Source organism: Ochlerotatus camptorhynchus, unplaced genomic scaffold, assembly GCF_037179485.1.
Source record: "Ochlerotatus camptorhynchus isolate MF236.1 unplaced genomic scaffold, CSIRO-AGI_Acam_v1.1 ptg000010l, whole genome shotgun sequence".
Classification (NCBI taxonomy): Eukaryota; Metazoa; Arthropoda; class Insecta; order Diptera; family Culicidae; genus Ochlerotatus; species Ochlerotatus camptorhynchus.
In genome coordinates, this window is record NW_027040502.1 from 1,664,949 (window position 1) to 1,692,767 (window position 27,819).

Here is a 27,819-nt window from a genome sequence, read left to right on the forward strand (position 1 = left end):
GGAGGCATTCTTTATATATTTGGCCGTTGATGGTACCGGTCGTTATGTATGGCTTGCTGAATTTGCCGCACCCACAGATCGCCTGCTACACTAAGTACTTCTTGGAAAATTTGTCGACTTTCTTCTTCCGGAACATCCAGGCGGGACTTGCCGACGAAAAACTCCAGGCTTGGCGTCCGCTTTAATGTACGTCTCGTCGTCCATTACGATGAATTTCGGCTGCACCAACCACTCGCAGCTTCCTGGCGCAGAATTTGGCCATCGTATTCTGTTTATCGGTTCGGTTAGGTGCCTTCCTAACCTTAAAGACTTGAAGTCCGGCCCGCATCATTGGCTGCTGGACGAACCAGTCGAAAGAATTGACCTTCTTGGGGCCACGTCCCGAATCGAAAGGTTCGGATTGCACTTGGAGTAATCCCTCACCTTCCTTGCGTTCACGGGGTCGGTCGTCCTCACTTTTCTTCCGCTGCCAGCTCGCAACTGGGTCGTTTGGGTCGAATTGTCGATTCCAAACTGCTTCGCGATTAACCTGTGGGACTGGCCTAGATTTTTCACGACCGCTCCCATATTTTTTTTGTCGGAGCAATTCTTGTCGCGATCGAGTCATCTCGATAACCACTTGACATATTGTGACGAGATTTTGCACATTGACCTTTCTGACGTTTATAATTCGCACACTTGCGTAATCCCATTTTCAAGTGCGAAGTTCCTCACTTTCGCTCCAGCCAAAAATGGTGGTTTTTTCATTGTTATCTTCACTTTCAGACCATCAATACTTGTGCGCATAGAATGGACTATGTAAACATTACACTCTAGACTAGTTTTACCCTGAGTGGTGCGAAGACGGACCTCAAAATCGAACCACTTTCGAGCTGTCAAATCGAACCACTTTTTTATCATTGTGGTTCGTTGAAATAGATAGAAGTATTGTTATCGTCCAAAATAAAAAATAAATATTTTTCAGTAATGTTTTTGATCTTTTTAAAAACGTGATTCGAAACGACTCAAACAATTAAAAATAACAGTATTATTGCGTATTTTGGACCAAAGTAGACTCCTGCGCTGAAAAAAACCCCCCCGATTTTTTTTCGCTCAGGAACGACTGTGACTTCGGAGAACGTTCTAAGGAGATTTGTGATGATAGTATAGATAGTATAGTATAGATATACGAGTCCCTATTCAGCACAAACACATTGATAAGCCTTTGCATCCCACATCAGCACACAATGAAGGCAAAAAAGGAATGAAAAAAAGGAGTCGCTTGGAGTGCTTCTTTTGTTTTCGCGAACAAAAGGTGTAAATATTCATACGTTGTCCTCTTGAAGGCATCGTACCAAACGTATAATTGACTCGTTAATGCCGAAGTCGTAGATTTCATCGTTTCGGTGTCCAACTTGACCGACACTATTTTTTATTCTTCCTGCACGATAGACCAACAATGAGGGATTAGGCCGCAGAGGCTCTCTACCCTATTTTGTTTGTTGATTTCAAATTCAATTTAAAAAATGTCTCACCTTTGCTTTGCAATATTTTCCAGTTCCGGCGATAGCCAATCTTCATCGTTAACAACTTTATCACTTTCGTCAATTGTTTCACTGATAAATGGACCATCATCTTATGTTCGCAGTGTAGGGATTGCATTTTTATCACGATAAGCAACTGAATTCAGATGTTTTACACAATTTTTATCAAAATGAATACTGCACAACCGGTCACTGGGTTTGATTTGAAAATTGAGATCCACCTCACAGAAACTGAGCCACTCTTTTCGTACTGCTGAATCCTTGGGAAACCTGAATAGGTTTCGCTTTTCGTCGTGTCCATCTTTATAATTGCAAAAGTGAGCAAAACACTTCATTCTGAATTTTATTCCACTCCGTAAAAACTCCAGCTATGAACAATGTCAACAAACAATCACAAAGTCACGAATCGGCTCTGCACAAAAAGCCGTTTGACACTTCTCTCTACCAACCGACGGTGATGAAACGTTTATTTCAACACTACCAACATGAAGAAAATTTCACTTCGCACCATTCAGGTTTTACCCAAAATTTCATCATTTTTTACCCATGCAATAAAAAGTTATCCAGCTTTCCATGCTCGGTAATGGCGGCCTGTTTGTATGAATAAATGTATCCTTCACTGTGCTTTTTGACACTATCTGGATGTTCGAATTTCAACCCCTTCCCTTTCCCTCTCCCAGGAACAGAAGAAAATGGAACAACATACGTGTCAAATAGCACAGTGAAGGATACATTTATTCATACAAACAGGCCGCCATTACCGAGCATGGAAAGCTGGATAGACAAAAGAAAGTGTTGCATTTTTTTCGGGTACAATCTTTAGTTGTGTTCAGACTATTACCCGAGCTATTCCCAACAATCAATTCAAAACTAAAGATTTTAAATTGGCTCACTACTTGACTAGCCTATTGGTCCCAAGCAAATCGATTAACGTACCCCATTCTAGTCGAAATTCTAGTACTACACTATGTTTGTTTTGATTCACTATGAAAGTTTGACAGATCGAATAAGGAGCTCGTGGATTTTCCTATGTTTCGAGGGGTGCATCGATTAGCTTGGGACCAAAGATAGTCCAAGAGCTGAGCCAAAAAGTTGAGCTCGTTTCTTCGGGTACTTCTGGCCTTAGAGTTACCATTACCATTACCAACCGTTGGAAACTTACGATTTTAATTAATGCTACTACCATACACAGCAAAAAAAATATAATATCGATCAACGTAATTCAAGCTGATGTATGAAATAATGATGTAATAGCAAAAAACAGATACAATATTACATCAATGGAGGTAATTTTGTTCGCAAAATCTATGTACATCGAACAATGTGATATTACACAACCGATGGATTGACCTGGTTGCAGCAGTTTAGATGTAATATTCAACAACTTTTTTTGCTGTGTAGAGGTAATTCTATGACCAGATGGTCCTGAAGAAACGTGTTCAACTTTTTGGCTCAGCTCTGCTACTATCTTCGGTCCCAATCTAATAGACGCACCCCTCGAAACATAGGAAAATCCACGAACTCCTCATTTGATCTGTCACACTTTTATAGTGAATCAAAACAAACCTAGTGTAGTACTAGGATTTCAACTAGAATTGGGCACGTTGATCGATTTGCTTGGAACCATTAGGCTAGTCAAGTAGTGAGCCAATTTAAAATCGTTAGTTTCCACCGGTTGCTATTACGTAGTGACAATGAGAAAGAGCCTAGTATTGAATCTACGATCTTCTACTCAGTATGCAAAAACCGGTCGTCACTAGGCCTCCGAGTGCCTCACATTACTAGAAACCTCTAAGACCGTTACCCCGAAAATCTGGTGGAAAATAATCACAACCAGAGCTCGGGATTGTTCGATGGCCTTAACCTCAATTAATACATCTGGAATGTTCTGGAAATTATGGCTCTTCTTTTGATTCCTTCAAGTGGCTTGAATATAAAATTGCGTTTTACATCTCCATGAGATGTTCGTTTTACATCTGCCATGAGGTGTTCTGCAGCACTTTTTGCATTTCACTAGGGTAAATGAACTAATGTTCGACCTTTTTTTGTGAACAGCCAAAACCTACGCCAAAAACTCTCAATGCAACACATGATTTGAAAGATTTCTTCGAGTGTGCTGCTAGTCATTCCATCGTAGCAAGTCACCACACCATCTTCCAAATTAACCTTAAAAAATCACATTCTTCCCCCTCTGCATATATCACGTATCGGAATGTCTAATTTTAGAATCCGAATCCCACCGCAAATAAACAGGGAAGAATGGAGCACCCATTTTGGTAAATACAATCATCATCGATAATAGTGGTCAGCATCCATCCGATAATGAGCTTATCAAACAATTTTGATTTGTGGACGTCCCACACGCTGTCAATGTCACTTTTGCATTCATCACCTGAGAGCGCCTAGGTGAGAGCGAGGCGGAAATTGCCGGGTTCCTCCAGCACCGGAGGTAATCGGGCTATACATCTACATCTGTCGTCACATGGGTTCGCGAGCCGACTGCTGATCGATGTAGTTTAGTAGCTATACTTCCCATTGATTACGTGCTAATTTTCGCGCGACTCGCTTCTTATCAAACATCAATAGCATCACAGCGCGGTGTACGATGGAAGCGCAAAGTCGTTCGCTACTCCGACGCCAGAATCCATTGTTCGCAGATGTTTCCAAAAGGGATTCAACCTGGGGCTGCGGGCAGCGGTTAGTTCCCATCATCGTTCCATCGCAGTATCAGCAGCAGTGCGGCAGTTTACCGATATAGTGACAGGCAGCGGTGGGACCCAATTCAGTCTAGCTATAGATTGTTGAACCGAACGGAAGCGTTTGGAATTGTGGTGTTGTGGTGATTCGTACGTTTTAAAAAGACGCGCGAGTGCGATCGAACATTTGTAACGAAGTAATCCATGAGTTTAAGATAACTTTACTATTGATGAAAGGTGTTTCCCAAAGCTAGTGATAACGTCCGCAACCAGGCAGCGGTGATAGTGCGGTCGAAAAAAAAAAATTACCGCAGCCTACTTTCTACGGAGAAGGATGTAAACGATCAAAGGCACATGATTTGGATCAATTTGTTGCCAACACAGTGTCCACTGGATTTGATTTGACTGCCGGATTGTTCGTTGAATTTTGGTAGTGCTGTTTGTTTACCCAGTCCCATTAGCGGGGCAGTCAGTGGAAGTTCCCCAAATAGCTCTCTGGATGATGTGATTCGTGTACAAAATTCATACAACCTTGAGCACCGGATGATGGAAATGTGCGGAAATTTATTCGAAATAATTTTGTATTGTTGCACTCTTTTATATGTCTGGAAGCACGTGTGGGGAGAACAATCGGCAAATTCACCGAGCTGGGGAATGTGGTTAATCTACGAATGGAAGTGATTGCTCGATCCAATCCATTAATGTAGTACTGTGTGTACTGTGCAGACATAAGGTTCGTCACAGTCGTCTGCCTGCCAATATGTAACATCGTTGGTTTCATTAACAATCATGGTTGAACATTTCGTGATTATGACAAGCAAAGTACAGGATTTCGATTTCAAATCGGTTGAAATGGGGCTTAGATCTTATTCTGCCTCTATTTTTCGCAAAATGAAATGTTTTCACTGCAGATGAATTCTAAATTTATTTACCTTTCCAGACGTACCGTAAGATTTACTAAAGAGAAACAAATTGTTGAGATATTGTTATAAATCTAACACTGCTTCTTGACTCCAAACTCGGCCTACGGATTCTAAAATAGACTTAATGCATTGAAACTCCATTGAATTTAGTTCGGCCTATCGGATGAAGATAAAAATTGATTCGGTTGGAGCGCTTCTTATGTTTTTTGAGAGAAATGGCTGTAAACATTCATATCACGCGTTCTCATTGACTTCGTTCGGTAGTTTTTGAACTAAAGTATCGTACCAAACGCATAATTGAATGGTTAACTCTGAAACAATGGATTTATTTGATGTTTTCTGCTCGATAGGCCAATTAGACCGAAGTAGTGCTCTACCCTACCTTTTACAATACATAAATGCATTCAAAATTTATTTTAAAATCTGGAAATAATTTTAACCATGGTGTATCTCCCTCGTTGAATTTAAAACTATCCAGCTTTCCATGCTCGGTAATGGCGGCCTGTTTGTACGAATAAATGTATCCTTCACTGTGCTTTTTGACACTAACTGGAGGGCGTATGCCAAGAGAAGAGGTGACAATACGGGGGCGAAAATGAACCACTTTTCTGTCAAACGTGAACCAGCTCCCGATTTCATGTGCGTAAGATAGAGATAGATAAAGATAGAGATAGAGATAGAAATAAAAGAGGAAGAAGCCAATTGTCACCTCTTCCTCCTAGGGCGTATGTGGTTTCATTTTCTTCTGTTCCTGTGAGAGGGAAAGGGAGGGGTCAAAATCCGAACCTCCACATAGCACAGTGAAGGATACATTTATTCGTACAAACAGGCCGCCATTACCGAGCATGGAAAGAGAGCGTGTTAGTGAAAACCCGAGCAAAACACATAACAAATCGCTGTCGAACTCAATTTGACTGATTTAATTTCATACATTTTTTAGGTTAGCCTAAGGAAAATAGTAAACAACTTTACACGGCGATACACCCGCTAGTTTGCGTGCGTTAAACGGCACTAATCTCTATGGGCGTGTACTTGGGAGTTAGGGGGAGGGACAGTGAAAAATTTAGAGCTGAGAAACTCTCTTGCTCTCTGAGCGAATCTTTCGCTCATTGCTAGTGGATTTTTGCAAAAGGTCTTATTTATTTCTTGACAACAATTCGTGTTTAAAGTTCGTTTAAGGCTTTTTGAAAGTGATGAACAGCAGCAGAAGACTTATATTTTTTCACCATTGTTGATTTTAACTGTCTTGAATATTAAAATCCGAATCAAACATCGGGATACAGAATAATGTTTCCTCATCATCGGAGTGACATTCAGGCTGCAGCTCCAAGCAAGCCGGAAAGCGGGACAATAAGTTTTTTTTTATTATAAAACAAACCATAAAATGGTTTTTAAATAATCTCTGCCTTTTTCTCGGCCTTTTAAATCACTTTAATTCCTATCTCGCGTAACATTTTAAAATTGCCTATAATTAAAATATCCAGCTTTCCATGCTCGGTAATAACGGCCTGTTTGTATGAATAAATGTATCCTTCACTGTGCTTTTTGACACCAACTGGAGGGCGCACAGGGGCCTGGCTGGCGGCCATGTTTTTGAAACTTTCATCTGCTCTTGTCTTTCTGCTTAAAACACTATTTTGCGTCTCTTTCCTTCATGTATACGTCAGGCGGGCCGTATTTAAATAAGGCCCGTGATCTTGCCTACTGTCAAACGTATAGGATTGATATGGGGTTGCCAGTCCCCTGAGGGCGCATGTTGTTCCATTTCATTCTGTTCCTGGGAGAGGGGAAAGGGAGGGATCAACATCCGAACCTCCAGATAGTGTGAAAAAGCACAGTGAAGGATACATTTATTCATACAAACATTACCGCCATTACCGAGCATGAAAAGCTGGATAAACAAACTAGAAAATGGGCTGTAAACAATCTGCCTGCCTTCTTCTCTCCTATATAAGAAAATCTAAGTTTCTTATGTTAGCATTTCTACAGTTCTGTACACAACACCCAAATAATACATGGTTGGCCATTTTAGCATGTGGGCCAATAAATGATTCGAACAATTTCTTTGATCGGCCGTTGTGAAAATGGAGTTATTCATAATGATTCATAATGCGGAACATTCCTACATGATTGGAAGCTATTTAGCGGTGCTATAGAATGGTATCAAAAACCGATTTTTTTACATTTTGATTATAGGCCCTTTTCAAATGTTACCTTGTTCGATTTTTCCTAAGCAGATCAGAGCAAATCAGAGTTACCAACCGGTAGAAACTAACGATTTTAGATTAAATTAACACACCCCATTCTAGTCAAGGGTGTCAAATACGAACAATCGTCGCCTACCTCGCATAACTGGTTCCAAACGTAAACAAGCCATAAGAAACCTACAGGGTTTGTTTACGTTTGGAACCAATTTTATACAAGAATGATCAGTAGGCTGATTTGACAGCACGTCCCCCCAGATTCTAGTAGAAATTCTAGTACTACACTATATTTGTTTTGAGTCGCTATGAAAGTTTGACAGACAAAATGAGGGGCTCGTGGATTTTCCTATTTTTCGAGGGGTGCATCGATTAGCTTGGGACCGAAGAGAGTACTAGAACTGAGCCAAAAAGTTGAGCACGTTTCTTCGGGACCTTCTGGTCTTAGAGTTACCTCTATGGAGTTACTCTGAGTAACTCTCAGCTAAAAAGACACTCGCATTAAAGTCGTCCTCCCCCTTAATGAGAACACCCAAATGGGAATCACACATTCAGAATGTAGTTACTGTTCTTATCTATCGTCAAGTATTATAATCTCATGCAAATGATCCATACCGAGATCCATACGTACTTTTTCATAATTTTAACTAACTCAGCTGAGTTTTCAATTGCAATAAAACGAAATTTTACAAAACATGTGTGTGAGCATCACGACAAGAATCCATCAATTCTAATACTGATGCCAGATTTCAGAAAAAGTGGCAAATACTGTCAAATACCCTTCAATATGGGTATTTTCTGAATCTGGGTGACGTCTAGAGACCGGAAATCGATGTTCGACACCATTTTGAAATGCAAGATGGCGGTTTCCGGTTTCAGAAAAAAAGTGGGAAATACTGTCAAACATCCTTTAACATTGGAATTTTAGGAATTGGGGTGCCGTCTAGAGACCGAAAATTGATGTCTTACCCAGGTAACAATTTGATGCTTAACAAGTGTTGTTCAATAGATTTTAATTCAGCCTTAGTTTGAATAATTGTTGTACATAGACCACGTTAACCTTTGTTCAGCTTTTGAACATCTAAATCCGGTGATTTTAATCAGCCAAAAGCTTAACAGTTATATAAATCATAAGCTTTTTAAGGCATTAAATAACAGTCTTCTCCAACCCGTGTTCAGCCTTCTAGTTTTATTATGAGAAAAAAAATATGGAAGAACGCTTCATATCTAATATATTTTTATGGGACTACAAGGTGCTGACTAATTGTATTTATATTGTTATTATAAGTCTATAAATTACCTTTGCATATCGGGATTCGAAGCGGCAGTTGCTAATTCACAGGCATCAATCATACCTACTGGACCACTTAAGCATATGTGTGGCAAAAGGTATGATCATTAACATGAAACACGTCAAATTTATGTTGAATAACAACAACCGGAAGAGTATTGTTCAGCAATGCAGAATTGTAAACAACTGCTGGTGATAGTAAACATTCCTCTCATTTTCAAGCGTAGTCAACACAATGTGAACACAAGTGTTCGATTTATTTCGATGGTCATTTGGAAGCTATTTTAGTGCCATAATTGAGTTATATTTTTCGAATTCTGTCTGAAAATTCAGTGCAATTTAGCAGTCAAAATACAGAAAAATGCAAATGTTAATACTTCCGATGTCGTCGCAGCCCACTTCTACCTGGAGCTATTCCTAAAAAGTTCCTCTACCTTATCTCTACTGCTGCCGCTGCTTGGGATTAGAAAGGCAGGCAGTGAATTTAGAGGAACTAAAATGCCGAAAATGCAACGAGTGACTCTAACTACATTTAACAAATCAGGCTATCAAAATATTTGTAGTGCATTGCTGATTTGTGGAGTTGTGTTAAGCTTATTTTAGCTTGTTCAATCTTTAGATCAGCTTATTCATTGAGGTTGAATTATGGGGATACAATTAGCTTCATGCACTACTAATCAACTATATATTCAGCCTGCTGTTAAACAGCTTTGTACACCTTACATCAACCAATAATCAGCTTCTGTTCTTACTGTTCAGCTTGAATTGTTACTTGGGGACGTCATTTTTAAATCCAAGATGGTGGCTTGTGGTGTCATAAAAAAGTAGGAAAAACTGTCAAATACCCATCAATATGGGTATTTTCGGAATCAGGACGTTGTCTAAAGACCAGAAATCGATGTCCGACGCTATTTTGTAATCCAAGATGTTGGCTTTCAGTTTCAGAAAAAAAGATGGAAATACAGTCAAATACCCTTCAATATGGAAAATTTTGGATTCGGAGTGACGTCCAGAGACCGTAAATCGATGTCCGACGCCATCTTGAAATCCAATATGTTGGATTTCAGTTTATTGGTATTTTAGGAATTGGGGTGACGTCTGTTATGACCAAAAATCGATGTCCAACGACACTTTTCGTTTCAGAAAGTGAGAAATACGGTCAAATGCCCTTCAATATTGGTATTTTCGGAATCGGGATGTCGTCTAAAAACCGGAAATCGATGTCCGACGCTTGGCAAAGTTGCTTAGAATTGATTCTGCTACAACAAGACAGTTTGTATTTGAACATCGGTTAATTGGATGACCACCTTAATATTGACCTAATAAGTACCAAAGAAGGGATTTATTAAGCACAAAATCATCACCGAAGACACCAAACGTCTAAATATTAAGACAAAAGTATTATCACATTTTTTTAAATATGGCTTTAGGGTGGTCCTCTGAAAACCATCTTTTGGGTGTAACTTTTTTAATTCAAACTTCTCATCTTCGAGAGACAATTTGGTTGTAAAAACATCACTTGTATCCCTTTTAATTTACACCCAGTTATATTTAAGAAAATTTGTTCAGTCCAGTTGATTTTATGGAAGTAAAAATACTGACTTATCTCAAATGTATATTTGAATTTAATTGAATAATAAACGTCCATTCAAATGCCGCCAAAATATATGTTTTGTATTTGCCCCTACCAAAGATATTAATACTTGAAAAGGACGTATTTTCATGAGCATGAACATGATTGACCGCCCGAGGATGCAACTCCGTTATTGCCAGATCAGCTGTTATAACACCGAGAACCAATAGACGTTGCTTGGGACTACTTAGCAATCATCCTCCATGTGTAAATACTGGTGTTCTAAAACTAGGCAATACCAGCGCCGGCCACGTCAGAATGCTGGTCAAGAAAGCAATTGGTAGGAATATGCTGACGTAAAACTCGCTTTAATGAAAGCCCAGAACACCTCTGCACTTCCACGAGAAATCACTGGGATGTTGAATAAAAGGCTTGGGATTGCAGCAGAATTCGTTTTGGTAAATGATTTGCTGAACTGTTGTCTACCAGATGCATTAGCGCGAAGGAGTTTGGGTTCTAACCCACGGTATTTTGCTCAGTAAGCAAAATCGTTCGCCACTTGGCCACCGAGCTCCTTGTGTCACAAAATTGTTGATTTGAAAAGGGCGTATTTTCATAATAAAAACGTCTTGATCAGCAAAATAAATCGACGAGTTCAGCGCGGCAAAATTTGTGTCTTCAGAAGTTCTAAAGGTTATCTCCAGACAACTTTGCTAAGAATTTTGAAATAAAACAAATAGAGCAAAAAACTGTTTTTTTTTTAGAGACACTCTAAGTCAATTAAAAAAAAAAGCTCCAAATCAGTCAATTCAAGAGATACCAACAAGTTTTCTTAAACAAGTTGCATGAAATTAGCTTAGCAAAAACTTTGCCAAATAATGTATTCCTTTATTAGCGCATTTTTTTTTTATTTTTTATTTCAATTATAACAACCGGGAAACACGGGAATTGTATGCATTCGGGATACAATCGGGAATTTGATAGGAATCATTTCTTTTTTTATACCTATAATAATCGAATTCTTAAGTGTCCTGAGCGCCATCCCTGGCGCAAAGGGCCAACGTGAAAGATCTCCATCCTGGGCGATTGTTTGCTTTCGCCTTGACCTGGGCCCAGGTCAAATTCCGGTCGACTTGCTTAATCTCCTTGTTTAGGCTTCGCCGCCATGAGCCCCTGGGTCTGCCTCTGCTGCGATGTCCGGCTGGATTCCAATCCAGCGCTTGTTTGCAGATTTCATTTCCGCTCTTCCGTAGAGTGTGGCCAACCCACCTCCACTTACGTTCCCGAATTTCTGTCGATATCGGCTTCTGGTGACACCGTCGATGGAGCTCGGCATTCGAAATCCAGTTGTGAGGCCACCAAGCACGAATTATATACCGCAGGCATCGGTTGATGAACACCTGCAGCTTCTGTGTGATCTCCGCTGATACGCACCATGTTTCGCTAGCGTACAGCAGTACAGATTTCACGTTAGAGTTGAAAATTCGGATCTTCGTGCGGAGACTAATCTGATTTGACTTCCAGATGTTTCGTAAACTCGCAAAAGCAGCCCTTGCCTTCTTGATCCGTGCACCTATGTCACTCTTGGTTCCGCCGTCCGACGCTATCTGGCTGCCAAGATATTGGAAACTTTCAACCTTCTCCACTTCCTGACCAGCTACCGTAAAATTGGATGGATTTCCCGTGTTGATATCCAACGATTTAGTCTTGCTGACGTTGATGTTGAGACCTGCCGCTGAGGAGCGTTCGGCGAGATCGTCGAGCTTACTCTGCATGTCAGAACACCGTTGTGATACTAAAGCAACGTCATCCGCCAAATCTAGGTCGTTTAGATGCTCCATTGTAATAGGCTGCCAGAGCAACCCACGGATCGGCACACGGTCGATCGCACCAACCATTATCTCGTCGATTACGATGAGGAACAGTAGCGGTGATAGAATACATCCTTGCCTCACTCCAGCGACTACCCGAATAGGGTCAGATAGGGCTCCGTTGTGCAGCACCCTGCACGTGAAAGCCTCATACTGAGCTTCGATGAGGTTGACGATTTTATCCGGAACTCCCTTGCGCCTTAGGGCGCCCCACAGGTTTTCGTGGTTGAGTCGGTCGAAAGCTTTTTCGTAGTCAATGAAAACCAAGTAAAGGGACTCTTGGAATTCGTTGACCTGCTCCAAGATTATGCGGAGCGAGACAATATGGTCCACACAGGATCTTCCAGCACGGAATCCCGCCTGCTGCCGTCGGAGAGTCGGGTCGATCTTCTCCTGTATCCGGTTGAGGATAACTTTGCATAGAACTTTGAGAACACAACACAGTAACATAATGCCACGCCAGTTATCGCATACAGTTGGGTCCCCCTTCTTTGGGACCTTCACTAAGACGCCCTGCATCCAGTCAGCCGGAAAAGTCGCGGTGTCCCAGATATTGCAGAATAGTTGATGCAACATTTGTGCAGATAGCATGGGGTCAGCTTTGAGCATCTCTGCTGATATGCGATCGACCCCGGGAGCCTTGTTGGATTTCATGGTTCGGATAGCAGCTTCGATCTCCGGTAGGGATGGCGCCTCAGAATTGACGCGAGTGATGCGTCGCACTCTTGGCGGTTCATGCCGAGATGTTGATGGCTGGTTGACCGACGAAACTTGTAGAAGCTGTTCGAAGTGTTCAAACCAGCGTTTCAGCTGATCAGTGGGGTCGGTGAGCAACTGACCAGTCGCGTCCTTCACTGGCATCCTAGGATTCATCCTTGCTCCACTCAGGCGTCGTGAGATATCGTAGAGGAGACGGATATCGCCTGTTGCTGCGGCTTTCTCACCTTCATCGGCTAGGGAGTCCACCCACGCTCGCTTATCCCGCCTACACGAGCGCTTCACTTCCTTCTCGAGAGCCGAATACAGTTGGCGGGCCTGGTTCTTCGCTCCTCTGGTTCTCGCCCGCTCTATCGCGGCTTTTGCATTTCTCCGCTCCTCTATCTTCCTCCAGGTGTCATCCGTGATCCACTCCTTTCTCTGAGCGCGCAGCTCGCCCAGGTTGTTTTCACTCGTTTCAGTAAAGGCATCCTTGATCGCCGTCCATTGCTCTTCTACGCTGCCACCATCAGGAATATCCGCAGCTCTGGTCTCCAGTTCCTCGACGAATGACCTTTTTACTGCTGGATCTTCCAATCGGCGTGTGTTGAATCGCCGTCCGAGCCGCTCCTCCCGCCGCTGGACCCGCGCGATACGAAGGCGGATCTCTCCAACGAGGAGATGGTGGTCAGACGCGATGTCGGCACTGCGTTTGTTCCGAACGTCAAGAAGGCTCCTTCTCCATTTTCGGCTGATGCAGATGTGGTCGATTTGATTTTCGGTATGTCCATCACGGGAAACCCACGTGACTTTGTGCACTGGTCGATGGGGGAAGAGCGAACCCCCGATCACCATGTCGTTATTGCCACAAAACTCTGCCAACAGCTCACCGTTTTCGCTCATTTCGCCAAGACCATGGCGCCCCATGACACGCTCATAATCCGTGTTGTCGGAGCCGATCTTCGCATTGAAGTCGCCGATGTAGATCTTGATGTCACCTCTCGGAATTTTATCCACGACTGCATTCAGTTGACTGTAAAAGTTCTCTTTGTCCTGTAACTCGGCAGCATCGGTTGGCGCATAACATTGGATTATGGTTAGGTTACGAACCCGCGTTCTGAATCTGGCAACGATTATCCTCTCATTGATAGGTTCCCACTTGATGAGCGCCGCATTTGCTTGGGCGCTAAGCAGGAAACCAACTCCACGGTGGCGGGGAGCGTTTTCACCTCGAATACCAGAATAGAGTAGTACCTGTCCCGACGGCAGCTTGTGTTCTCCAAAGTTTGGCCAACGGACTTCGCTTAGTCCCAGGATTTCGAGCTTCATGCGTCCAGCCTCGCTGGCGAGTTGTGCCAGCTTCCCCTGTTGGGCTAGCGTTAGTACATTCCATGTTCCAATTCTTGTCCGTTGTTTTGCGCTAAAAGTCGTTGCCGTAATATCAGTCCGTGATCTTTCTCTATTGGTTTCTGTAACAGTTGTAAAGTTTCGGGGACAGTAGGTAGTTAGCCTAAGGTCTCCTATCCGCCGTGATGGGGCTGCCATCTTGGGTATAGCTTTCGGGGATAAGCATTTCTTGTTTCAGCCGCTGGATGCCAGTCAGACGCTGTTTGAGCCGCACCTCCATGGTGAACAGACGCTCAGGCCGTGTGGGCCGAACCCGCTAGGGGCCCCCTTCCCTGTCAGCATATGACCAAAGCTCCCACCGGGGTTGGTTACCCGATCTTCGCTAAGGTTGCTCATATCCCAGGAGACACCACGAGGAGGTAGGGATAGGAGTTACTGGGTAAGAGGCTAATGGACCACTAATGGGGTCTATTTTATCCTTCAAGTACTCGCGGTACTGGTGGTACGCATTACCCAGTCGTTTGCCCCGCTGGCCAATGGCCAGCGGTGATGAAAAGAATATGATACTTTTACATCATCCCAATAATCGAATCCTATTAATAAATATTAGAAGTCCGATACCTCCAATATATCCAATATTATGTCTGAGGTCTCAAAATATCAGCAATGTCCCAGAATTTACAAAATTTGTAAAATTCAAGATCATGACAATTATCCAATACGATACCACTGATAATACCAAACAATTTCTATGCTACAAACTAGAGCTGGGCGATCCGCTCCCGAGCTGTTCTTTGGGAACCGCAGCTCATCAGCTCACTGATATCACAAGTCTAAACCATTCAATCCGTCAGCAAACTTTTTTTATAGGACTCATTACTCCACTTTCGCATTGAACAGCCACCGCGAAAACCAAGCTGTGCGCGTAATACAAAATTGCCTACTGATCGATAGCATCAAAGGAAAAAGCAAACTGCCAAGCGAAAACGAATGGGAGAGAGAGAGACATGTTACACGATTTTAAGTTTCTACTGATATTTACTATCCAATCTATTTACGTACTCGACTTTTATAGCTCATGTTATGCCTCCAGCATTGCTCCCTCTTCTCTCGTCATTCTCTGGGGAGTGGAAGATCCGCACAAAAGCAAATAACCGAAATGCGAAATGCAGCTCTCTAGCTCATCAGCTCAGCTCCGGATTCGAACCGGAGCTGTTTAGGATGACAGCTCTCGGCTCCGTTCCAGCTCTTGGGATCTGAGCTGATGATCGGGTTAATTGCTTTTGCGTGGATCTTTTTACTCCTTTCCAGAGAATAGTGAGAGAAATTCTGCTGGAGAAATAACATCAGCAATCTGCATTGGATAGCATAGCATAAGAAAATGCAGGCAAAAAAGTGTGCTCATATACTGTTTACGACTGTGAAATAGTTCTAGAGACGTTTCATCACTACCACATTTTGGCCTGTGGATTTGAAGACATACTTCAAATCTCCTCGTACATCGTACGGGTTAGGCAAAGAAGTGTGCGTTTGACATGTACTGTCGCATTAATGGCCCTTCGCTCATTTTCAACTTCTATTAAATTTTCATACTGCCGTACTCTAACGGAACTGTCTACCTACCCTCTTCTAAGAGCATTCTCTAGCTAAGATAGATTAGATAGCATTTCCAACCAATTCTGAAAGTCGCAAACTTCGCGTATGAAGTAACTTAAAAACACTTTGAATGTAACGGTGAGATGTTTGCGGAGTTTCTGGACTCGAATGAGGACGAGTTCGACGAATTGGTATTCGTCCAGCAGGTAATGTCCCATGGTCATACAACGGTGACTGCAGAATCAGCAGTACAATTTGAAGGGTCTCGTACTGGAAAATTACCGAACGTGGGGATTGACAACACAAATCGACTGCAGCAATCCGATCATTGGTTTACGGATCTCCTTCAGGTGATAAGAGAGTCGACTGGACGAACGTGTCTTCGAAGATTCCGCCAGACAGCTGAGAGCATCTTTAGTGGGAAATATCTGCGCTTTCCAACTCATGAGGATCTTTAGAGACTGTTGTGAATCGGAGAAAAGCAGGGCTCTTTGCTGAAGGTATACAAACTTTGCAGATGTTTTCGAAACTGCGCTTACGTTTTTGAAGCTCCGCCGAAATTATTGAAACTTTTCTTATGTTTTCGGCTACCAAACCTTGTCCAAATTTATGGAACTTTGCTGAATTTCTTGAACCTTCGCTGGAGCTCTCGGAACTTGTCCCAAGCACTTAAACTTCTCAGAGTTTTTCCGATAATCTTGAAATGTCTCCGAGGTTCATGGAGCTTCGCTGAAGTGTTTGGATTACTCCAAAGTTCTCGGAATTTCTCCGCAGTTATATTTTTTTCCGAATTTCTCGGAATTTCTCTGAAGTTTTCCGGGCTTATTTCAGGTCTCTCTTGGACCTACGCTAAATTTATTTGAACTATGGCAAAACTATTTGAACCAGTGTTGGGAAATCTCACCAACGAACAAGATCACGCTTGATTTTCGAAGACAAAAATCAACTGCGGTTGATATTGCAAGCTGTGATATCGCAGCTCGGAATATCAAGCTAACAAAACTCACCAAACTGTGGTGAGAATGAGCTTCGTGATGTTTGCTTTACACCCGAACGCAATTGAAACTTCCATAACGACTGATAGCAGTCGCTACGTGTTTGTCTTCAGTGAAAAGAAAAAAAGAGATAGCATTCTTATATCTTCTCTTTCTAAGAAAACGAGGTGCAATGGAATCATTTTTGCGTCGATTCAACTCTCAGCTTCGATTTTGTACGTTGTGAATAGCCTCGCGATATCAGAGGAGCTTGTAAATTCAATATCAAGCTTGATATTTTGCTCCAATTTTACACGTGATATTGAGAGCGGGAAAATATCAATGTGCTAATGATTATGCCATCACTGATTTGAACTATATTGAAGATATGTGTATGAACTTTGCTGATGTTTTTGGAACATCCCTGAAATTTTTGAATCGTCACCGAAGTTTTCGAAAATTTTCCGAAAATCTTGGAAAAGTTTTGAGAATTTTGGATAAGTTCACATTATAAGTTAGAAGAATGTACAAGAAATTCTGCAAAATGCCTTAATAGGGAAAATGGCTCTAATGTTGCCTATGGATCTAAGATTGGGCTCATGGCTAAAATTTTGCTATTTATCAATTTTATCTAGATGAACGTGTCATCGTGTCGGGTACTAATGGATATTTTTGGTCACTATTGAAAATTTAGTCGATTGCTGAATTTATGTATGGGCCCAAATTAGGAGCATTTAGGCCGATATTACATCCATTTCCCCTACGTCAACAAAGTTCCAAATATTTCATAAAAGTTCCAAAAACTTCAGAAGTTACAAAAAATTCAGAGAAGTTAGCTAAATTCGTATATCCAGAGTTCAAATATTTTAAGCAAACCTCCAAAAAAACTCAGTCCTGGTTCAAGAGCTTCAGCGAAATGTGAATATAAACTCCGAAAATCTCAGCAAAGTTCAGCGATATTTCAAACATTTCAGCAAAATTCAAGACACTTCAGCGAAGTTCTAAGAACTTGAGATAAGCTCTGAGAAGTTCGGAGATATTCTGAGAACTTTGGATAAGTTCTGAGTGCTTTGAAGTTCTTCAAGCACTTGTGATTAGCTCCAAGAAATTCTGACAATCTTCAAGAACGTCAGTAACGTTCCAAAAAATTCAGTAAAGATTAAAAAAATCCTGAAAAGTCCAAGAATTTCAGAAAAGCTTTAAAAAAATCAGTGAAGTTTCAAAAATTTCATCAAAGATCATACATGTTTACCAAAGTTCATAAATCGTCACCAAAATTCAAATATCTTCAATAAAGATTCTAGAAATTTAGCAAAGCTTCAACGAAGTTTCAAAAATCTCAGTGAAGTTTCAAACATTTCATCAAAATTCATTTGTTGATAAAATGCCACCTGCCTTTTGTATACTATATATAGCACCGACATACCGACATGCAACTTAAACTCATCTTTTGTTCGAAAATCTATAACGACCGATTCAAATTGTACAGCGAACAATCTGTCAAAACCATTATCTAAATAAAAATAATTCAGACACGAACCCACTCATACATTTTGCACGCGTTTTCGTGGCTTATGTCACTACGGAGATTTGAGTAGATATATCATGGTAATTTCTATAGTCGTTCTCCAAGTAACAATTTTGGTTTTATAAGAGTTCTGAGGACCGTGATTTAGACTTGTAGCACAGACAAGCAGACGCAACTCTTTGAAAAAGTTTTTCTTGAAAACATAGGACCTCAGTAGCGACATCTTTCAGGCTTCTCGCGGAAAACAAGCTTGCTCGCTAACTCGCAAACAATATTGCATAAAACTTCTATAGAATGTATAGAAACGTCAAAGTGATCCGATGCCAGCGCTACGGCGAGTAGTTCGCGGAACTGATAATATTCAAATCAACCGTTAAATGCGTGAACGAAGATACACAATGAAGAGTTACGCCTGTTTGTCTGTGCTTGTAGCATGCTTTAGAACCTCGATAAGACTTGCAATGTTACTTGGGTCATGTCGGTTTGTCGGTGCTAGTAGTTTCGGATTGACTGAGATGCTGTTTTCAGTCAGTGCAAATTTTTTCAAGTTTTCTGCTGTCAGATTTGTCCCAAAAATCGAACCTTAAGACACATCAAGTCCCGGAACGGGACTTGACAATCCAGCTTCTCACTCTTCTTAATGTATTTGATGAATGTTCTTCAAAAATGAGTGCATAGTGTTAGACGGAGTTGATCAATGATGCCAGGATTGCAGAATGATTTTCATATTTTAATTTGGATTTGATTCGGAGCTTTTACCGCAGTTAAGCCACCGATGATAAACCGACATGAATGACCATAGTAAAAACAATACAATTTCTAACTGACATCTGGCTCCGTGTTCGCCGGAAATATTTAGCTAATCCATAAACCCGCATGCAAAAGTTATGAATTGGTTCGTGTTTGTCGGTGGTTAAGCACCTTGTACATCCTTTTTGCTTAACACAATAAAAACAACCATCATAAACCTTAAGTCCCAGATTTATTCTAATTTTGCCAAAAATTACTCTAAAGTTTGATTTATTGATTTACAGTCGGAGAAATCCATTTTATCGGATTCATCCGATATAATCGTGCTTAAATCTCTAAAAACAAATAATATCGATTTTTATCGGTCTCATCTCAAATATTGGGTCACATCTCTATAAGTATCATGGTAACGATGACAGTCGTTTGTTTATAAGAAAGGAACGTCGTGAAATCTCAACCAACAATTCAAAAAGGCGGATCAGCTTTTGTAATCAAAACTTGTAATGCTCTTTTCTCGCAAATCGAAGCTCGTCTTGCCAAATCAACAACACCGTCGGCTAGGGAAAATTTTATCCTATCCGATGGTGGAATTGGTTTGCGTAGGTGTGCTTCAGTTTGCAAGATAAGGTCCTTACAAGTTTGCTGATCCACCCTTTAGTATTGTTGGCTGATAAATCTGTTCAAAAATCATTTATGGTGATTCCTTGAAGAGTCCACATATTGCCTGATGATGGCTGAGACGCCCTATTACTTAAAGTGTTCTAGAGCACACAAATTTCGGACACAGTTGTGACATCGCTCATGAAATTGGAACTCCCTGTTTGCTCTTGAAATGTTAAGGTGATAGTATAGCGCATTACACACATTATAGGAAGTGCGGAACCGCATATGTCACGAATGGGAATTCTCGGATATCTCCAAGGTCATTACTGATTTCCATCACTACCTCAACAGACTTCCCTAAATGTCAGGCATCCGGTGAAGATCAGCATCTATCTTTTGGTCTTGTGCTCAGTCTTGGGTTTGGTCACGTTTGGCCATCAATTCTGTTGCCAAATCTCCGGGCAAATATCGTTGCTTCCAGAGTTTGAACATGCAATAATCACAAAAGCAGTTGCTCAAGAAAGTGACAGTTCACATCACAAAACACACTAAAGAAAACATCACCATAATGCTCGATAATTCTACCACATCCAAGATTATCGATGATCAGTGTATGAAATCGGATAATATCGACAGGTGCTTTGTTATTATGCATTACGACTCGAATTTATCTTAAAAAACCGAAATTTTGAAGCAAACTTATAGAAATCCGTTATATGAAAAGTAAAGCGGATTACTTTCGTCCCCCTTGCCATAAACAAACAACAATATCCATCGCTTAAAACACGCCATTGACGTTAACATTAATTCCGGCATCACTGCCAGTCAGATTGATGCGATACCTCTGTCCTTTTTTATTTCACGATTGCTACTGTAAAATCGATCAATCAGCAACTGGCTCGGATTTGACTCACTCATTTTGCAGAAGAGTTTTAGTTCTAGCCGAATTGCACACGGAACAATCGAAACCCAAAAGTGACCGCGAGACGTTTTACTTTGTTTTGCTTGGTTCCTCCAAATGGAAACGTTGGATTGGGTTGGATCGGGTTGCCACATAAGCCACCCGCTTTCACCAAAAAGGTTTGTTCCCACTTCCCAACCTGTTTGGCAACTACCGGTGCGGTGTCTTGTTATGATGGTTGTTGCTTGTGAAACTCGCCCATCGCGGGGGTCATTTTCGCCACCCTCTACCTCGCTACGTCCCTGGTTGGAAAGTAAACATTTCTCAAACCCCGAAAGTCCAAAGGACTCAAAACCGGACATTCCCAACCTTCGTCACTGGAATTTACGGGGGGTAGTCCCATAAGTGGAGTTCCATCAATTGAAACTGGGATTAACGTTTAGCCTCATTATAAATGCTACTTCAGAGTACCCATCAAACTCAAATCGTTTAATCCTTCTCGTACCTACTCAAGAATCTACACCACCGCTATGCCTTCTCCGACGGACGTTATCACTCACTGCCGTTGTAAAGCCATCAGGGGAATCTTCCATCAATATGCAATGAATTGCAGTTTCACTATCGGATAGTTCAAACGCTAATCCATCCATATAACGAAGCATTGAAACCGGCTTATCTGTCCGCATTGTAGGAAACAACAACACCGACTGCTGTGTTCTAGTTTTACGAACAACCCGGAGCAAATAAAAGGGCGACGCTTTTGCTAGCACGACACCGCTACTGTAGTGGAAATTTAACGTCGCTTCGGTACCGGTTACTATCGTTCGATAAAACCATGACCCCGAACCTTCCGGACAGTGTGATTCCGGTTGTAAGCATCGCCCAGCCTGTCCCGGTGGCAGCGGCAAAACCAACCACCTCCAAGAAGAACGGTATGAATCGCGTGACATGTGCAGTTTAATGCGTACCGATCTACGTGCTTTGAATTTGTTGACCCGACCTTCACGCGTCGTCCGCTAACGGATCGCGAACAAACATAACTGTTGACTAATTATGAATTCATTCTCTGCCCGTTTCAGATGCGGAAGAAGACTACTCCGAGGAACTACCGCAGCTGAGAGAGCTCGTGGCCAGTAAGTTCCGCAATGGATGTTGCAGCACAAAGTTGGTCAAGAAGCGGTTCCCGATCCTGTCGTGGTTGCCGAACTACAACCGGCAGTACTTTGTGGAAGACATCGTAGCGGGGCTGACCGTGGGCCTGACTGTCATTCCGCAGGGAATCGCCTACGCTGTGGTGGCCGGGCTGGAACCGCAGTACGGCCTGTACTCGGCTTTCATGGGATGCTTTGTGTACTTTATTTTCGGCAGCTGCAAGGACATTACGATTGGACCGACCGCGATCATGTCGCTGATGGTCCAGATTCACGTGGCTAATTTGGGACCGGCATTTGCGGTACTGTCGGCGTTTTTGGCGGGTTGTATCATATTGGTACTGGGCTTACTGAATCTAGGTAAGCTTAACCGACTGAACACATTTTTCAGATTCTAATTTTCGTTCCAACCATTTCAGGTTTCCTGGTTCAGTTCATATCGATGCCGGTGACGGCCGGTTTCACTTCGGCTGCCGCCATCACCATCGCCAGCGGTCAGGTCAAGTCACTGCTGGGACTGCCGGGGAAATCCAACGAGTTCCTGGAATCGTGGGAAAACGTCATCCACAACATCCACCACACCCAGTTGTGGGATTCGGTTCTCGGAATCAGCACGATCGTGATCCTGTTGCTGATGATGCGGCTGAAAAATCTTGAAGGCCGACTGAAATCGGTCGGCAAGTATCTCTCGTTGTCGCGCAATGCCATCGTCGTGATCGGTGGCACCATACTGGCTTACTTACTCAGTACGGACGGAGAGGCCCCCTTCCAGTTGACTGGTAAGTTTGCACATATCCTCCCAGAAAAAGACCCCACTTACACATTCCGAAACATTTCAGGTAACGTCACGTCCGGCCTTCCCCCCGTGCAGCTCCCACCGTTCTCTACGGTAGTCAACGATCAAACCTACAGCTTCACGCAGATGATCTCCGAGCTGGGAACGTCCGTCATCGCGTTGCCCATGATTGCCATCCTGGAAAGCATAGCCATCGGCAAGGCATTCTCCAAAGGCAAGTCCATCGATGCCACGCAGGAAATGATTGCCCTTGGGCTGTGCAACATAGCCGGATCGTTCTTCGCTTCGATGCCAGTAACCGGATCGTTTACCCGATCAGCGGTCAATAACAGTAGCGGCGTGCGGACACCAGCCGGTGGTGTAACCACCGGAATCGTGGTCCTACTAGCACTGGGTCTCCTGGGCGGCACTTTCTTCTACATTCCGAAAACCGTCCTGGCTGCGGTCATCATCGCCGCCATGTTCTTCATGGTGGAATTCCATGCGGCGGCGGAAATTTGGCGCACGAAGAAGATCGACATCATCCCCTTCTTCGTTACCCTGATCACCTGTCTCGTTCTTGGCCTGGAATACGGCATGGTCATCGGAATCGGCGTCAACATGTGCTTTGTCCTCTATCAGACCTCTCGCCCGACGATCACCCAGCGGGTGCAGAGAGTAGGCAGAATCGATATGCTGGTCGTCGCACCGGATCAAAGCCTAGTCTACTCCTCCGCTGAGTACCTGAAGGCACGCGTCGTCAAACTCTCCCAGCAGAACCTGGTCGAGGTAGTCATCATCGATGGTTCCGCCGTCAACTACATCGATTCCACGGTGGCCAAGATTCTTGCCAGCATCGTCGAGGACCTGAAAGTACAGGAGCGTCCGGTTGTGTTCTGGAACTGGCAGCGGCCGGTGCAGCATACGGCCTTCCGACTGGATGCGGAGTTGTTTGTGCCACTTTTCAAGACCGGTGACTCGCTGGAAGAGATTGCCAAGTGCTGGACGCTGGACAATCGATTCATCGCGGCTTAAGATTGATTTGCGAATGGTAAGCACCTAAGTACGTTGTGATAGAGAGCCCGGTATGGGTTCGTTAGTAAATTATTATCAGGATTTTTCTTAAGCCAACAGTTCTTAAGATAGGTTTTTAGGGTTGAATCGAAAGACAAAAACAAAAGGTATTATCAATAAACACTGACTTGTGTGTGCCTACATAGGTGATGATAGATAGTAAATGGTTTCATATGCTATGCAGAGCCGGTAGGAATAAAGTTGATTCGCAAGCGTGGCACAGCGGTGCGAATGCTAGTCAAACTTGTAACAGGTGGTCTAGATGGTGGTCTTCTTTATGCCGAAATTATCATGGGAGGTAGATATAGATTACACACTCAGGATGGGCGCAACTGAAATGAGAATACGATCTCTCGGCCAAAACACGACGTCAAGATTATCAACATTTAGGTATGCCAGGAGGATGAATTAAGATCCACTGGGAATTCAATGCCCATCGACAGAACTAACGACTTATTAGGACGATCACGCAGAGGTTGGGATCACAGTAGGCATTGGTTGTCAGGATAAGTTCATTTGTTTACATTATGGCTTCACCGGAGCAAGCTCGTCGGGATTCGATCCTGCACGCTCGAAACGAAAACCCCGGTCTATTCGCTCCTGGGCAGGAATCTTATAACTCGGTTGACCGGAAGAGTGCCCTGGAAGAATGTAAAATCAAAAAGAAGTCAAAATTTACCCAATAAGTTCCTTGTTTGACAAGCAATCTGCAGTTGTGGGCGAGGGGGACGACTCTATCTACGACGCAGGAAAGGTTGTGTTTTGCTGTGGCTAGCTGCACGCACGCTGAGTAGATAGAAATAAGATTGATGACGATTCTGAAGATTTCCTGCAAGAGACTACTGCCTTTTCTGTAGCACAATTCTGGGGGGATTGCCTATTCTGGCCGGAGTTGGCAAGCTATCACTACTCAAATTCCACCAAGCAGTGGTACAGCGAAATTGACGTCACAGCGGTTCCCAAGGAGATGAATCCGGCCAATACTCCGGAACTAAGTCCAATTGAGAAATACTGGTCAATGGTGAAGCACATACTGAAGAAAAAAGGTGGAACTTCAATTGACCTGAAGAATTTCAAGCGGAAATGGAATGTGGCAGCCAAACAAGTGGAAACAGGGCTCATGCAAAAGATGATGGGCCGTGTAGGAAGAAAAGTTGGAACATTGGCCTATGTTTTTTTAATCTTTAGTATTGATATTTTTCTTCTTCTTCTTCTTCGCATTTCAAGCTTATTGCATATCGCATATTAGCTTATTGCGTGCTCTCAACTTAGTGTTCTAGATGCACTTCCACAGTTATTAATTGAGAGCTTTCGATGCCTGTACCATTTTTGCATTGGTATAATTGTGTGGCAAGTCCAATCATACTTCTATGCCCAGGAAAGTCGAGTAATTTTCCAACCCGAAAAACTCCTAGACCGGACCGGGAATTGAACCCAGCCACCTCCAGCATGGTCTTGCTTTGTAGCTGCACCTTTACCGATTGAGCTAAGGGAGACCCCTTGATATTTTTAGCATAGATAAAGCCCTCATGTAACGATTTTAAATTGACTCACTACTTGACTAACCTATTGGTCCCAAGCAAATCGATTAACGTACCCCATTCTAGTCGAAATTCTAGTACTACACTATGTTTGTTTTGATTCGCTATGAAAGTTTGACAGATAAAATGAGGGGTTCGTGGATTTCGAGGGGTGTATCGATTAGCTTGGGACCGAAGATAGTACCAGAGCTGAGCCAAAAAGTTGAGCTCGTTTCTTCGAGACCTTCTGGTCTTAGAGTTACCTCTATGGAAATACTGTCAAATGGGTACAATTGGTATTTTCGGAATCTGGGTGACAGCTAGGGACCAACAATTGCTGTCCGACGCCATATTGAAATTCAAGGTTTTCCGGTTCCGATTACAGATAATCTGGAAAGTAGGTACTGTCAAATACCCCCACAATATGGGTATTTTTGAAATATGGACGATATAGAGGCCAAAACCGATGTCCGACGCAATTTTGAAATCTAAGATGGCACCCCTGTTTTTATAAAATTTTCAAATACCCTTAAAATAGACGGAAAATCGATGTCTGACGCCATTTATGGAATCCGGCATTTTGGCATTCTGATTTTCGGAATCTACTCTTCGTCCTCGTTCCGAAGATACCCATATTATACAGAGACGATGTTAAATAAGAGACGCGCGAAGACTGAAGCCAAAAGTTCCAATCGAACCGTCAAACGCGTTTCCAATCGAGCAATGTAAATAAACACGTGCGCTTCACGAAGAAAAGCGTGGGAAGTATTGAGATTGGTGTAAAATCATTTGCAGAAGACGCTTAAGCTCTACTAATGAATGCAATAACAAACGGGTAAATGTAATGCTCCATTAAATAATTGTTTTTAGTTTAACTTTTTCCTAGATTTTCAACATATTTAACATATTCTACAAAGTTGTTTGCGATACAAAAATACATATTTTTGCTGAGCATTGTAACATGCTAACTCTTAAAATTAAAATAGGTATTCAAAAATTAGACATTTGCAGAAGTTTTTTAGTTATCAAAAAAACACATAAAAGATCGTGTGCTGCCACATGTTTTTATAACTTTTCGGCAGTAAAATAAGTATTTATTCAGAATCCTACCTAGGTTTCTGCGCCAATTTGAACCGGAAAAGGTTATTTGTTTCAAGAGGTAATGAGTTACAATTTTAGTTTAGCAAAAACATGTGTTTTAACATGCAAAATAAAGTTTTACAAGTAATCAAAATTGTAGATATTTAGAAAAACAGTTATACTAAAAAAACATGATTTAAAGGGACCTTTCACGAAAAACGATATATATTATTATTATTATTATTTAGCTTTATTAAGGAGGCTTTCAGCCTTGGGCTGGTTCGCCTCCATGATAAACGATATATATCTTGTAATATGTAAGAACTAGAAATTTTGTATTTGCAGCAATGTTGCTTAAAATAACATTTGCTACAACTTTTTTCAAGATGTTAAGTCTCCATATGAATCAGGTAAAAAAAATATTTTTTTATCTCACTTTCAGGTGGATTAATCACCAAACCGTCTAATTCAAAATAAGCGGTTTAACATATGCAAAAACACCTGTGAATAAACTATACCCCTAAAATCAATATTTGAGAAGCTAATAAAAAAGCGAACGAAAACGGCAAAAAGCAGCCGATGAATTTTACAAACATTTGGAAAAGTTTTGAATGGTACATTAACCTTTATGAAAAGTTATGCGTGATTTCAAATAAACGGGCTCATGCTAACAATTTTCTTTGTGCTCCGCTTGGAAGTATCGGAAAGTTTTGATTCTTTTCTATGTTGTAAAAATAAACCGCCCATTTACACTTCAACACTTCTGACAAGTTGCAACTGAATGCTTATAATTGTTTTTAAAATAACTGTTTCATTACCAACTAGTTTTATTGCGCTTACTTATATAGCAATATAAGGATTTATTTTTGGGGTTTATAAGGGCAATTTAGATTGTTTTTTTTTATACATATCAATTATAAAAATCATAAAACCTTTCATAAGTGAAAATAGCATAAGCATCAGTTGTTTTTTTTTATAAGCTTTATAGGGGATTTGTAGATAGCTATAAGAATGTTCCATGACTTGCGTTGTATATGACTGTCATAAAGCTGTAGGTAATGGTTGCAGCTGCAATAAAACCTTTATAAATTGTGAATATAGCCAAGCAGCTCTAGATTTGTTACTTGGGCGGACGACATAAATTTCGTGGATGTTGAGTTCCTGGATCAGAAATCGCCGAGTTTTGAAGATGGAACACCCAACTCAACCCACGACGATATAACATCTGAAGGTTCTGAAGGCCTGGTTCAAGTTAACATGGGATTGGTGAAGACAGATCACGAATAAACTTCACCATCAACTTATTGGCCGACGAGTTTAAAAATGCTCAACTTCACCGGAATACTGTTTGTCCGATCTTTCAAGACGCAGCATCTGGCAGACCCTGTGTGTTCAACGAACATATTTGGCAGCTCCATGACGAGTTTACTCAAGTGCCTTTGGGAGAATGTTGAGCATTATATCTCCCGAGAGGTAGTTGTTGAGTCAGTAGACACTGAGAAGCATGTAAAATGATCCTGTAAAGATTCTCCTGACATAACTGATTTGGCGAAATTCGTTCTATTGAAGCACGGAAAGACTAAGAAAATGTACACGATGGACGAGATATAAGAGAACTCTAAGCTGCTACCAAGTTGGCGAGGAAAGGAAATTCAGGTACACATTTTCAAGTACTCTACTGCGATTACGTCAGGGAGCGGGAAATCGCCAACAAACAATTGCTACATCCAGAAAGTAAAGATAGGG

The 27,819-nt window shown here is 42.0% G+C and overlaps 1 protein-coding gene across 1 annotated transcript in view; it reads left to right on the forward strand.

Annotated features, from left to right (window-relative positions):
• The window catches only part of LOC135699952 (sodium-independent sulfate anion transporter-like), a 56,065-nt gene extending 32,628 nt beyond the window's left edge, over positions 1–23,437 (forward strand). The window contains exons 2-4 of the mRNA XM_065220281.1: positions 21,553–21,984; positions 22,044–22,403; positions 22,464–23,437. Of these exons, the coding sequence (XP_065076353.1) occupies positions 21,553–21,984; positions 22,044–22,403; positions 22,464–23,434 (1,763 nt within the window). The 3' untranslated portion in view covers positions 23,435–23,437. The remainder of the gene's footprint in view (positions 1–21,552; positions 21,985–22,043; positions 22,404–22,463) is intronic.
• Positions 23,438–27,819: the final 4,382 nt, after the last annotated feature.